This window comes from Onychostoma macrolepis, chromosome 18 (genome assembly GCF_012432095.1).
Source record: "Onychostoma macrolepis isolate SWU-2019 chromosome 18, ASM1243209v1, whole genome shotgun sequence".
Taxonomy (NCBI): domain Eukaryota; kingdom Metazoa; phylum Chordata; class Actinopteri; order Cypriniformes; family Cyprinidae; genus Onychostoma; species Onychostoma macrolepis.
In genome coordinates this window covers 3,620,906-3,633,091 of record NC_081172.1, presented here as the reverse complement: position 1 = coordinate 3,633,091, position 12,186 = coordinate 3,620,906, and the positions used below count along the sequence as shown (strand labels likewise).

Below are 12,186 nucleotides of genomic sequence, written 5' to 3'. Positions count from 1 at the left end.
AAACAGCAAAGTCAATCACAACAGAGCATCAGGGTTAACAAAGAGTGACATCATAACAGTATATAAATATATATTAGGGCTGGGCGATATGGCCTTTAAATCGATTTAAATCGATTTTTTTTCTCCCCTACTTAAAATCAATCTGCAGATGACAAAGAAATTGTTCAAAACAAGTTTTAACTTTATTTTGTTTTGATTTTCCCTTCTGGGATTTGATCTGGATTTCCCCCTTGGGGTTAAAGTGCAATCAGAAACAACAAGCCAAAGAGACAAGATGGCAGGCCCTGCCATTGAAAACAGTGAAAATGTAACATAACATAACATACAGTATAACATAAAACGTAACATAAAACATAAAATTATGTGACCCTTTTTGATAAGTTTTCTTTAAACACAAGTTTAACGTCTTGCTATTCAGTAGATAGGAGGTAGTTCTGATAAAGGATGGACGATGACATCGTGGGGGTTAGGGGGTGTGCCCAAAGCGTGAATCAGTATTCAGAAAGGCACGGAAAACGAATAACGATTGCTAACGGTTGCCTGTTACAGTTACATTACAGTACATAAAATGTCACTTACCACATAAACAGAGTAAGGAGAGAAGAAATATACATTTTCCTCCCTTGTATTTATTCTCCGCAGTGAGTCAATGTCATGGACGTAAGGGTAGAGCAAGTTTAAATATCTTTCTCGTCTATATCCATCTTGTAATCCCGCTGTTTTGGGTATTTAAAAAAAAAATATATTCTTTGTAATAGAGCAGACACTGACTGTTGTTCATGTATGACCTCATTTGGCGAGACGGCAGACGCTGAAAACACTGCGTGCTTCAGTATGTGTGTAGCAAACGAAACTGCGCGTCTGTGCATTCATTCATAAGGAGACACGCAGGATTCATATTTAAATGGTATTTTTGCAGCTTAACATTTACAGATACTAGTTCATATCGCAATTTGATTTAAGTGTAATGACCTACTTTTGATTTATACATCCAAACTTTGACAAATTCAATGACATTCCGCGTTATACAGTACATTCTGTTTTTATAACTAGATTCCGTGATTCTGTCCGCGTTTTCCGCATCGCGGAAATCATAAGCCCTGATCGCACCGCGACGCTCACGACCGGTGTAGACATGGTGTGAGTTTTTTTTTTATGCGTTATGTTATAGCCCTGCTTGTTTTTTTTAATGTTTTTATGAAATCTCTGTATTGCTCATATAATCGTATTATTTACTGCCATGCGAGCCACAAATTAAAGCTTGGCGAGCCGCATGAGTCTCGTGAGCCGCGAAACACGGCTTTAAGGGATCCGCATTCCGCAGTACACGTCATCTTTTCGAACACGTTGGGATGCGGCGGATTGCGGGAGGATCACGAAACCCTAACTAAACTCTAATATGGCAAACGCGCGTCGGGAGGGCTGAGCCCTTTCGGGACTACGGGAGCGTCGGCGGATGTTAAAGAGAAAACCGATTTTCATTCAAACAAAATCGACGTGAACTACACATTCGAGTTAATCGATAAAATCGATTTATCGCCCAGCCCTAATAAATATATATATATTTTTTTTTATTTTTTTTTCTTCTAAAGGCTGGCTCTCCCCTGTGACAAAACAGCATATTGTGACATTACACGGCTACACAAGTAAGGCAGGAGCCAGCAGAGACAGTCAGACAGCTATTAATGACACCTCGGTTTCAGCTTACTCCAGATGGAGAGGAAAGCTCAGACAATCAAAATGCTCTCTATGACTCACTCAGTATGATGAGACACCCAACAACCCCTACAACCCTTCTCCTTTTCGAGATTACTCAGCTCCAAGTGCAAAAAAAAAAAAAAAAAAAGATTTTCTAAAATTAGACACCCTGATTGCTTGTTGTGATAGTGGGTAAATCCTGCTTGATTAATATGGCATGCCTGCACCAGACAGATTGACCCAGAAGACTGAGCGAGCTCCTACGTTATTGAGAATAACTACTTTCCTTAAGCAGAAAACATGCTATACAGAGCATCTTCAAGAGTGACAGGACAGCTTCAGGGTTTGCACATTGGGACTGTTGTTGACAATGTGGTAAATTAACTTGTAAGTGTTTGTTTCCTCAAAATCTCTTTATCGTGGTGAGAATTTTTACTTCTGCCTCTTCTTTGATGTCGTGATGAAAGGAGACGCTCCTAATCTCAAATACAAATACTAAAAATCACAACTTTCCTCAAATCTTGTAGAAAGCAAACAATAATAATGAGCATCTGAAAATGGAGAGTAGAATGTAAAACGTAATTGTAAAAGTTAATTGTCATAGACTGGTAAACATCATACAGAAAAGTAGTATTTTTTCTGGTGATTTCTGAAGCCACACTCTCAAATAACAGCATAAAAGCGGTCTCTTGGGCAGTACCTTTACTAATATGTACATTTTAGGCACTAATATGTACCTTTAAGATACTAATATGCACCTTTTAGTGGTAAATAAGGTACAAAGGTGTACCTTTTGAGAAGTTACCGTCGCAGTGACAGCTTTTGTACTTTCTTTTCTGATAGTGTAAAGAGAAGTGGGCTTGTTTTGATAAACAACCCAGAACAAAGTCTACAAGGTATTCTGGTCCATAGATGTGACTATTTATTGATTTATGTTTTTTTTTTCTTCTTCATCCATTTATTGTATGCCAGGTGAAAAATGGAAGTCTGATGGCTAACAAAAGTAACAGCACTCTCTTCAGCAAGCTGCATGATTTGAGGTTTCATTCATCAAAACTGTGCAGTAGGCTACACATTGCATGTTTACACTTCCATTAAGTTTATTTATTTATTATTTATTTATATATATATATATATATATATATATATATATATATATATATATAAAGAAATTAATACTTGTATCCAGCAAGACTAGAAAACTAAAAGAGAATTGATCAAACATGACAGTAAAGTCTATTAATGTCTTTATTGATCAAATAAATGCAGCCTTGGTGAGCTTAAAAGACTTATTCCTAAACATTAAATACATCTTACCAACCTGATACTTTAAAACAAGTGCAAATATTCAAAAGTTAGAGTTTTAGAGAAAGCTCTTAATTATAAATATTCAAAATAATAATAGGCACCACTAATTATTAGATTTTACATATAGATTAAGTCAGCAATACTTTGATTAATGTCTTAATGTTAATTTTACATATTAGATTACCCTAATTTATAAATCAAAGTAAACGATAGGGTTTTGCCGTAGGAGCTTTGTCACTAATGAGGAGCCAGACTGAACAAAAGGACAAAGGACTGTCTCAATTTAGTCAGAATCCATGTTAGTTTTGCAATTTAATGCCTGACAGATGAAACAAAAATCATATGCAACAAAGAATATATTAGATACCTTGGCAAGAAATGGCACATTTTCAATCAATATTTAGAAGATAATATGCTAAAATATCTTTGTAAAATGGTGAATTTATTGCTTATATATATATATATATATATATATACACACAGTGGGTACGGAAAGTATTCAGACCCCCTTAAATTTTTCACTCTTTGTTATATTGCAACCATTTGCTAAAATCATTTAAGTTCATTTTATTTCCTCATTAATGTACACACAGCACCCCATATTGACAGAAAAACACAGAATTGTTGACATTTTTGCAGATTTATTTAAAAAAAAAATTAGATATGAGAATGTCCGGCCATCAGTTTGTGACCTCAAGCTCAAGTGCACTTGGGTTATGCAGCAGGACAATGATTCCAAACACAGCAGCAAGTCCCCATCTGAATGTCTGAAGAAAAACAAAATTAAGGTTTTGGAGTGACCAAATCAAAGTCTGGACTTAAATCCAATTGAAATGCTGTAGCATGACCTTAAACAGTCCATTCATGCTCGAAAACCCTCCAATGTGGCTGAATTAAAACAATTCTGCAAAGAAGAATGGGACAAAATTCCTCCACAGCAATGTGAAAGACTCATTGCCATTTATCGCAAACGCTTGATTGCAGTTGTTGCTGCAAAGGGTGGCACAACCAGTTATTAGGTTTAGGGGGCAATCACTTTTTCACACAGGGCCACGTGGGTTTGGATTTTGTTTTCTCTTCATAATAAAAAACTTAATTTAAAAACTGCATGTTGTGTTTACTTGTGTTATCTTTGATTAATATTTAAATTAGTTTGATGATCTGAAACATTAAAGTGTGACCAACATGCAAAAAATTTAAAAATCAGGAAGGTGGCCAACACTTTTTCCACACTGTATTATCTATCTATCTCTATATCTCTATCTAATATATCTATATCTCTATCTAATATATCTATCTCTCTATCTATCTCTCCATCTATCTATATATCTATATATATATATATATATATATATATATCACACACACACATACATACACACCCTTTTAATGTGTCAGAAGAAAAGAACTAAAGAAAGACCAAAAGACCACAAGGGGTCAACCCAAAAAAAGCATGAGATAGCTTGAGAGATATATCAGTGAGTAGACTAATGACGGTTTTATTCATCCGACAGCAGCATCATAACACTGGCGCCAGGTTCATGTAAATGGCATGTTTAATGTCAGTAGATCCCTGAAGATTCACAGCACTTTATCCAACCGACAATGCAGAAAGACAACAGCAAATCTCTTGTGCCTGCAGGTTGAATTGAGAAGATAAAACTCTCGCCTTCGCTTTTTCGTTTTGTCCCTTTAGACCAAGCCTTCAGACAAGTTTGTTTCCCTCTTCACTCATATCTTTGTCTTATCTTAGGCACACATTTTTTTGAACCTTTGTCTAAGAGAAATCAGACATTTGGGTTGAGTTGTCAAAAACCTCTGAAGCGGATCTCAATGAGACCCAAGAGGATGGCGTTTTGGGACTTTCGTTGCAGTTCTTAGGACGAGCACCATACCTTTGTAAAGGCCAATCTGAACATTTGGCTTAAAGTCAACATGAAATGGCATTCAAAACCCATTTTACTTCAATAATGTGATTTTCAAGTGAAACAGGATAAGAATAAAAAATAAAGATAAAAAAAAAAAAAAAGTAAGGCCAGTTTTTACTCTGTGACTGATTGAATAATGAGAAATGTGCATTGCATAGCAGAAAAGATCATTCAGTACACCAGACTAGAAATGCGCATTAAGAAAGTATACACATACCTATAACATTTGTAAACTAAAACAGCAGTTTAGTTTTATTACCAGAGGTGGACAGTAACAAAGTACATCCACTGGATTACTGTACTTAAGTACACTTTTTGAGTACTTTACTTGAGTATTTGTTTCTGGAAACTTATGACTTTAACTTCACTACATTTTAAAGACAAATCTCATACTTTTCACTCCACCACATTTCTATCAAGGCACTCGAAGTAGATAGTCGTTACCATGTAGCAGCTTTGAAAGTCAGTTTATATATATATATATATATATATATATATATATATATATATATATATATATATATATATATATTTTTTTTTTTTAGACAGACTATCAGTAATCATTTATTTTCCCACTTTGAACACCAACCAGTTGCAAATGTGATATTTACTTACAACAATATTGTAATACTGTAGTACAATATTGTTTACTTGCAAGATATTGTAAAGAGTACCTGAAAACCATACTTGAGTAAAAGTACAGATACCTTACAGTAAAAAATTACAAGTCACCAATTCCAAAACAACTTGATTAAAATTCTTATAGTATCTGATTTTAACATTAGGCCTACTTAAGTATTTTACTCATACTAAATATAGGCTCAAAGAAGCACTAGTCAAAGAGACATTCCAGTCAAAAACTGTAATGTTGTGGAGAAGCTGGGAAAACAGGCAGAGACAAGGATCTATGTGCAGGTATTTCATGGAAAAACTAGAGCAGACAATAAACCAAAGGGAACAAAGAACAGAATGACGGGCAAACAGACAATCATTACATTCAACAACTCACAAAGAACTAAAGAAACACTAGGTATATACACTCTAAAAAAATGGTGCTATATAAACCACTTTTGGTGCTATATAGCACCATATCTTTAATGGTTTTATGGTTCTACATAGATCTCTGACAAGCTACGCAATAAGCAGATGAATCGCCTTTGATTATGAACGCAATATTGCGTAGCTTGTCAGTGAACAACGGCTCTGTGTATTAAATGCCGCTCCATCTGAAAGCACATGATGGAGATTTACTGCTAATTACGGAACCGGCTTTACTGACGAGATGCGCATGATCATCGCATTCGATATATCGCACAGCCCTACTATATACTATAGCACCTTAAATCACCCCAAAGAACCACTGAAGAACTGCTGAAGAACCATACAAGAGCTTAACAGGTTCTGTATATGGTAGCGGTGCTATATAGCCCCTCAGTCATGCCAAAAAAAAACGCTGACGAACCACTGAAGCACCAAGATTTGCTTCCCCTATGATTACGAGCCAAAGAACCAATTTCAGTGCTATATAGCACCATTTTTTTAGAGTGTATATATTATATGTATGTATATACAGGAGGCTAACAAGCTGAACAAGATAAGATACAAACTGACTACAAACACCACGGGAGACAGGAAGTGGCAAAAGTCCAAGACAAGGCATAGAGAACATGTAACAAAAACAAGAAAGAGCTTATTTGTGAGGAAAACCAAAATAAAACTGAACACCTCGAAAAATTGCAAATAAATAAATTAAATTAATTAAATTAAATTAAAAATTAATTAATCTTTTGTAGCAGAAATAAACTGCTGCAGAAAAGCTAGGTGCCATGCAAAATGTAATGTGTAACTGCAACACTCATTTCAAATGTACTGGAGTAAAGAGTACAGATACTCATTCAAAAATGTAGTGAAGTAGAGAGTAAACATTGTTAATATCTTTGATACGCAGTACAACTACAAAGTATCCAATAAGATAAAAGTACAGTAATTAGTTACATTTACTCCAATACTTTACACCGGTGATATTAATATTGTGGTATATATTCAACAACACAATTATTTGATTTTGCAAGATTATGTAAATGAAAATATTACCTATAAAGCCACAGAAGAACTGTTGTGCATCTCCTAACAAAACACAAAGTACAGAATCTGTACTTTCACTGAAGTAATGGACTTGTGTACTTTGTCCACCTCTGTTTATTACTTTATATGATAATGATGGTTTAAAAACAACATCATACTGGGCAGGAATCCATCAGTCTACATGCTTTCCTCCAAAATCGATATCAGTTCAGCAAGGGCTGCGGAAGACTCAAAATATCCACCCACATGAACACTTCTTCAACAGACAGAGGGTTTTACCAAACACTTTTAATAAAGGAAACTCCTATAATATTTCCCAGCGCTGAACACCGCAGCTGTGACGTCTGCCTTTAGTTATAATAGTTAATGGCGTCATACCTGCATCTGTTTGTGACTCTCCCACAGTCCCTCATCACAAACGCCCCCCTACCAGCACTCTCAAAAGGCCTGCCAAACAAGCCCTTAGATCTGTGCTGGGCAGTTTGGAATAAGATCTAGCACATTTCTACATTCTGACTCACTCCAATCGCACCATCTCCAGTTATTCATGGAGATCAGAATGAGGAGCACACAAACTGGCACAAACTTCCTGGGTGACTCAGAAGAGCATGATGGGAATTATCGGAGGAATGCTGCTGCACTGTTTTTCCCTTGTGATTTGTAACCTTTTTAGGAAAACATACACAAGATGTGCGAACATAATACCTATGGTGGTTTACTTATTGACTACAAGATAAATGCTGATATCAAAAGATGATTCAATGGCTTAACAGCACATATTAAACTCCATGAGAGAAGAAAATGGACCTGGCGAGAGGAAAGACGGTCTATCAGAACAAGTGAGCTGATTTGAACAAAATATTTCCACTTGATTTTAGAAGAAACAAATACAGTGATTTCAGGGTCAATGAAGTGAGAGAATGACAAACATAAAGAGTGCAAAAACCAAAGTGGTGTACATTTGTGACCAAGTTGGTATGTAAAAAAAAAGAAAGAAAGAAAGAACTGAAGCATGTTTATTTTGGCCAGTAAATTAAAGATAATATCTATATATATATATACACGTGTATAGAACTGGTGAGCATAAGTGACTTTCAAAACACAAAGTGTTGTGTGATGTTAAAGATGTCAAAAGAGAGTGTGACAGACATTATTTGATTGTCAATTTATTTTATCAATACTAGCAGCTCAAACGCTCCATACAAACCTTACAGGAACTTCTTGTTTACAGAAAACTTCAGTGGCAGCTACATATCCACTGATTTGAGGGGATCGATACTCCGCACTCCTCTGGACACACACTGCTCCCTGTGCCAGCGCTTAAAATGGGCCCATTAGACAGTGTGCTGTCAGACACTGCTGCTTCTGCCAGTCAGCCCACAAACACGGCCATAAAACATCCAACGTGCCACATTTATGACTCAAACGCTGCCAGACGTATATATATATATATACACACACACACAATCTGAGACTCTCTACCATTAAAAAAAAAAAAAAAAAAAAATACTGATCAGATTTCATAGATGTGATTTAAAATCATGATCTGTCTAGATCTCAATCCAAAGAGTTAGTGCAGCTGAAGGAGGACTGGAACTCATACTAGGAATGGGTCAGGATGATTAACAACCCATTGGTTATCCAACATATTACTAGCCTAATGTATGAAAAAAGGGCAAAAAGAGTTCAATGTTTGTTAAATAACTCTGTGGAAATCGCTTAGGGCTGATGCAATAATTATCTGATAATTGAGAAATGTCTAAAAATAACAGGAAACATCTGTTGCCCTTAAAAGACTGTGTAAGATAATGGCAATATAAGAGCTTTAGTTTTTTAGATAATGACTTGCTCAGCATAAAATGAACAGAAACAGAGACAGATAACACGAGCTGTGTGCTTTAAAAAAAATAAGAGCTCTGAAAATGTATTTGTGCGTGTATGCCATGACTCTCTCCAGCCTTAATTTAGAGTTTTCCTCTGTGCATAGACTGAAAATGATTTTATTGATCAAAAGGAGATTTTAAGGAAATGAATGCAGAGCCAGTTTCTCACAGAGAGATTTTAGCATGCTAACACTACGGTTGGACTGCCAGCATGCTAAAATTTGAGTGTATAATATTCAAAATGTACACGTAGACACGCTATAACCTGCAATATGAATTGTATTTTCACATGCATAGAATTGTTGTTATTGTTAACTACAACAGACTATTAATTTGTTTTTAAAGCTGAAATCAAATATTAAATGTAAATATTAGATGAAACCCCTAAGCTAAAGTACTAAAATGATTAAACAAAAATGAAATAAAATACAAAAAGCAAATAAAATTACAAAATTAATCTAAATATTCAAAAATGCTAAAACAGCATATAAATAATACTAAAATAACACTAATGCACAGCTTCAGAAATGTACAAATCTGTATGAATCCTTATAAATGTATATAGCTGTATTGTATTTACATTAATGCATCCCTGTTGAACAAAATGAAAAGAATAAGAAAAGAATAATGATTAAATGACAGAATTTTAACAAGTTTAGGAATGAGAATACGGCATCAGAAATCACAGATCAGAATGAAACTGATAAAGTGTTAATGTAACAGCACTGAAGATATTTAATTTAAAACAAAAAAATTAAAATAGGCTAAATACAATCACATATATCTATCAAGTCAATATGAGGCTCTATGAACCTAAAAGGATTCATACTGTAAACATTTGCACATCTCTAATGTTGTCAACTGCATACCGCTTGTGTGTTTTAGATGCCATCGTTAATGTGTTTCGGTGTCAATGTAGGCTAATTGTGACTTTTACCAAAGTGAAATTTTATATATAGGTTTACCAGCTAGACAAGAACTACCAGTTGTAACCAGAACAAATCAGCTTGCCTTGGACCAGCATAAACCTGTTAAAAAAAAAAAAAAAAACACCACAAGAGTGGCACTTTCAGGTCTCATGACTCATGGTGTCCTGACCCGGCCTGACACACTGCCCTTACTACCGCATCAGAAAGTGACACTGCAATACCTCACGGGTCTAAAGGGCCCAAACCTGGGCACAACATACACTCTATTAGCATACTATTATCTATTCAGAGCAGGAAGTGTGGGCAGGCCGGCAATTAAGCTACGATACGAGAGAACTTCAGCCACAGCGTGTGATCTGACCTAATCTCTGGTTTCGTTTGCAGGGCGTCCTCCAGACTCAATGATTTACAACGAGGAGCTGGTAATGAGGAGCTGGACCATGTAATCAGAGCTCTTGAGGGACATGAGAGAAATACAAATGTAATTCGCAAATCCACATGGACGACGGTGGCAGATGCCACACAACTAAGTCCTTTACTGAAGCCACACTGTGCTGCAGTTGCACCTTACTGATCTCCTCTGATTAACAGAGATGGAAATCAATAAAGGCTGTGTGAGGAAAGTAAAGTTTAGACTAGCTAAACTTTAAACTAGTTACCCAGAGTGACTTCAGAGTGAGTCATCCTAGGAGGAAGAAACATGAGAAATGCTGTAATACAAAGTTCCAAGATCGATCTCTTTTCCAGCTTACTCCTCCGAACAAAGAAATTGCAAAGATTTATTTCAATATAAATGTATGTCTAATATAATAACCACCCAGGATAGCCTAGCAACTGCACACACCAAAAACATCTACATAATTAAAATATCTTAGAACTGAGCATAAGAATAATTTATATTCATTAGAAACATCTATGACTTTTAATGTTTTATTACTTTCACACTTTTACAATGTCCTAATATTTTCAGGTTTCTAGGAGTGTGGGAACATTTTGATAAGGCCAGCAGAATCAGATAACAGTCTTAAAATAGTCAATAATTACAGCGCTGCTTATTAAGGAAATGATGGCAGAGAATCAAGTGACGCACGTCTGTGAAACCAACGCTAAATCTATGAACTCGGCGTCGCGTAAAAATGCCATGGGCTTTTACGTGGTGCGCAACTTTGGACCAACTCTACAAAAACCGAACCACAGTCTAGAATCCAGCTTGACTGAAACACAGTCCACAGAAATCACCCGAGCGGCATGTAAACAAACTTCCTCACAAACCCGCCATTTAAGATGCAGAAACAAATGACACAACAGCCAAAACGCGTCCACGAGCTTGGAAACAGAGACGCTTTCCAGGCATAAAGATACAGTTCTTACCCTGTCAAATGGTGATTCCCTGTATGTTTTGGGTTTTCGCGGTTTGTTACCGGCGTCTGATCCACCTCTTGCGCGCAGTGCGCTCTGCGCGTCCAACTTCTAAACTCGCGAGGTTTGGAGATGTCTGAATGAGAGACGGGACAGACATTTCTTTACATGCGTTTAAAGGGTTCAGAGGATTGTATCCGAAGCAATTCTCAAATGGGGAACAAAAGAGCATGAATCATTGCATAAATCAAAGCGGACACTTGCCATTATGAATTTCCACATTAAACTGATAACTGAGGATACTGATGAAGATCAGTCAATCACATAAGGAGGTCACTAATAGGGTTTTGCTTGCTTAGTTCCTGTTTTCTTGTTATGTTTGTTTGCATGTGCCCCGAGCTGCAGTATTTTAGTTAAAAGCTATTATTTCAGCTGAATTCGTTTCATGTTTAGGACACAAATCTGAGTCACTGACTAGTGGGTAACTGTGCTGTTGCTCATTGTAGCCCAGAGTAAATGGCTTAGTTTTTCCTGCCATGAAAAAGTCTAGTTTAGTACTTCAGGGTTAATCTTCATCTAAATCATTTACATGATTTGACTATGTGTGATATGTATGCCTTTTGGTCTGGATGAATTTGTGTTGACATTTTAATGTGATATTATTATTTGACATAATATTCAGTGACATGTGGTGAACCTCTCAAATGAGGCAAAGCCTTCTCTACAATGCATTTTGAAACACAATTTGTTTCAAAAATATGTTAATGTTTATAATCCAACCATTAAAGTCTCAGCAAGTGTATGCACTTTTAAAATTGCTTTATTCTACTAGTTGTCTAGCATTTTTATTAACAGAAGCAGACTTTTTTAAGACCATTAGTCAACAAATCCACTGTAAGCACTGCAGGTGTGATATGGGTCGCAGATGCTGAAGTGTAACTTTCATTTAACTGACCCGAGAGGTCGCTAAAAAGTGGCTCATTGACAGATCATCAT

At 36.1% G+C, this 12,186-nt stretch overlaps 1 protein-coding gene across 4 annotated transcripts in view; it reads right to left on the bottom strand.

Annotated features, from left to right (window-relative positions):
• Positions 1 to 11,663, bottom strand: part of LOC131523928 (cholinesterase-like) — a 32,494-nt gene extending 20,831 nt beyond the window's left edge. For 2 of the 4 annotated variants that reach the window (XR_009266882.1, XM_058750577.1), the window contains exon 1: positions 580 to 916. Coding sequence is in view for 1 of the 4 variants with exons in the window: in XM_058750577.1 (XP_058606560.1) it covers positions 580 to 614 (35 nt within the window). In the remaining 3 variants the exon portion in view is untranslated. Of the gene's footprint in view, positions 1 to 579; positions 917 to 11,202 lie in introns of those variants that run through there. The other 2 variants (XM_058750578.1, XM_058750580.1) reach the window with 2 other exon arrangements.
• Between the last annotated feature and the right edge of the window lie 523 nt (positions 11,664 to 12,186).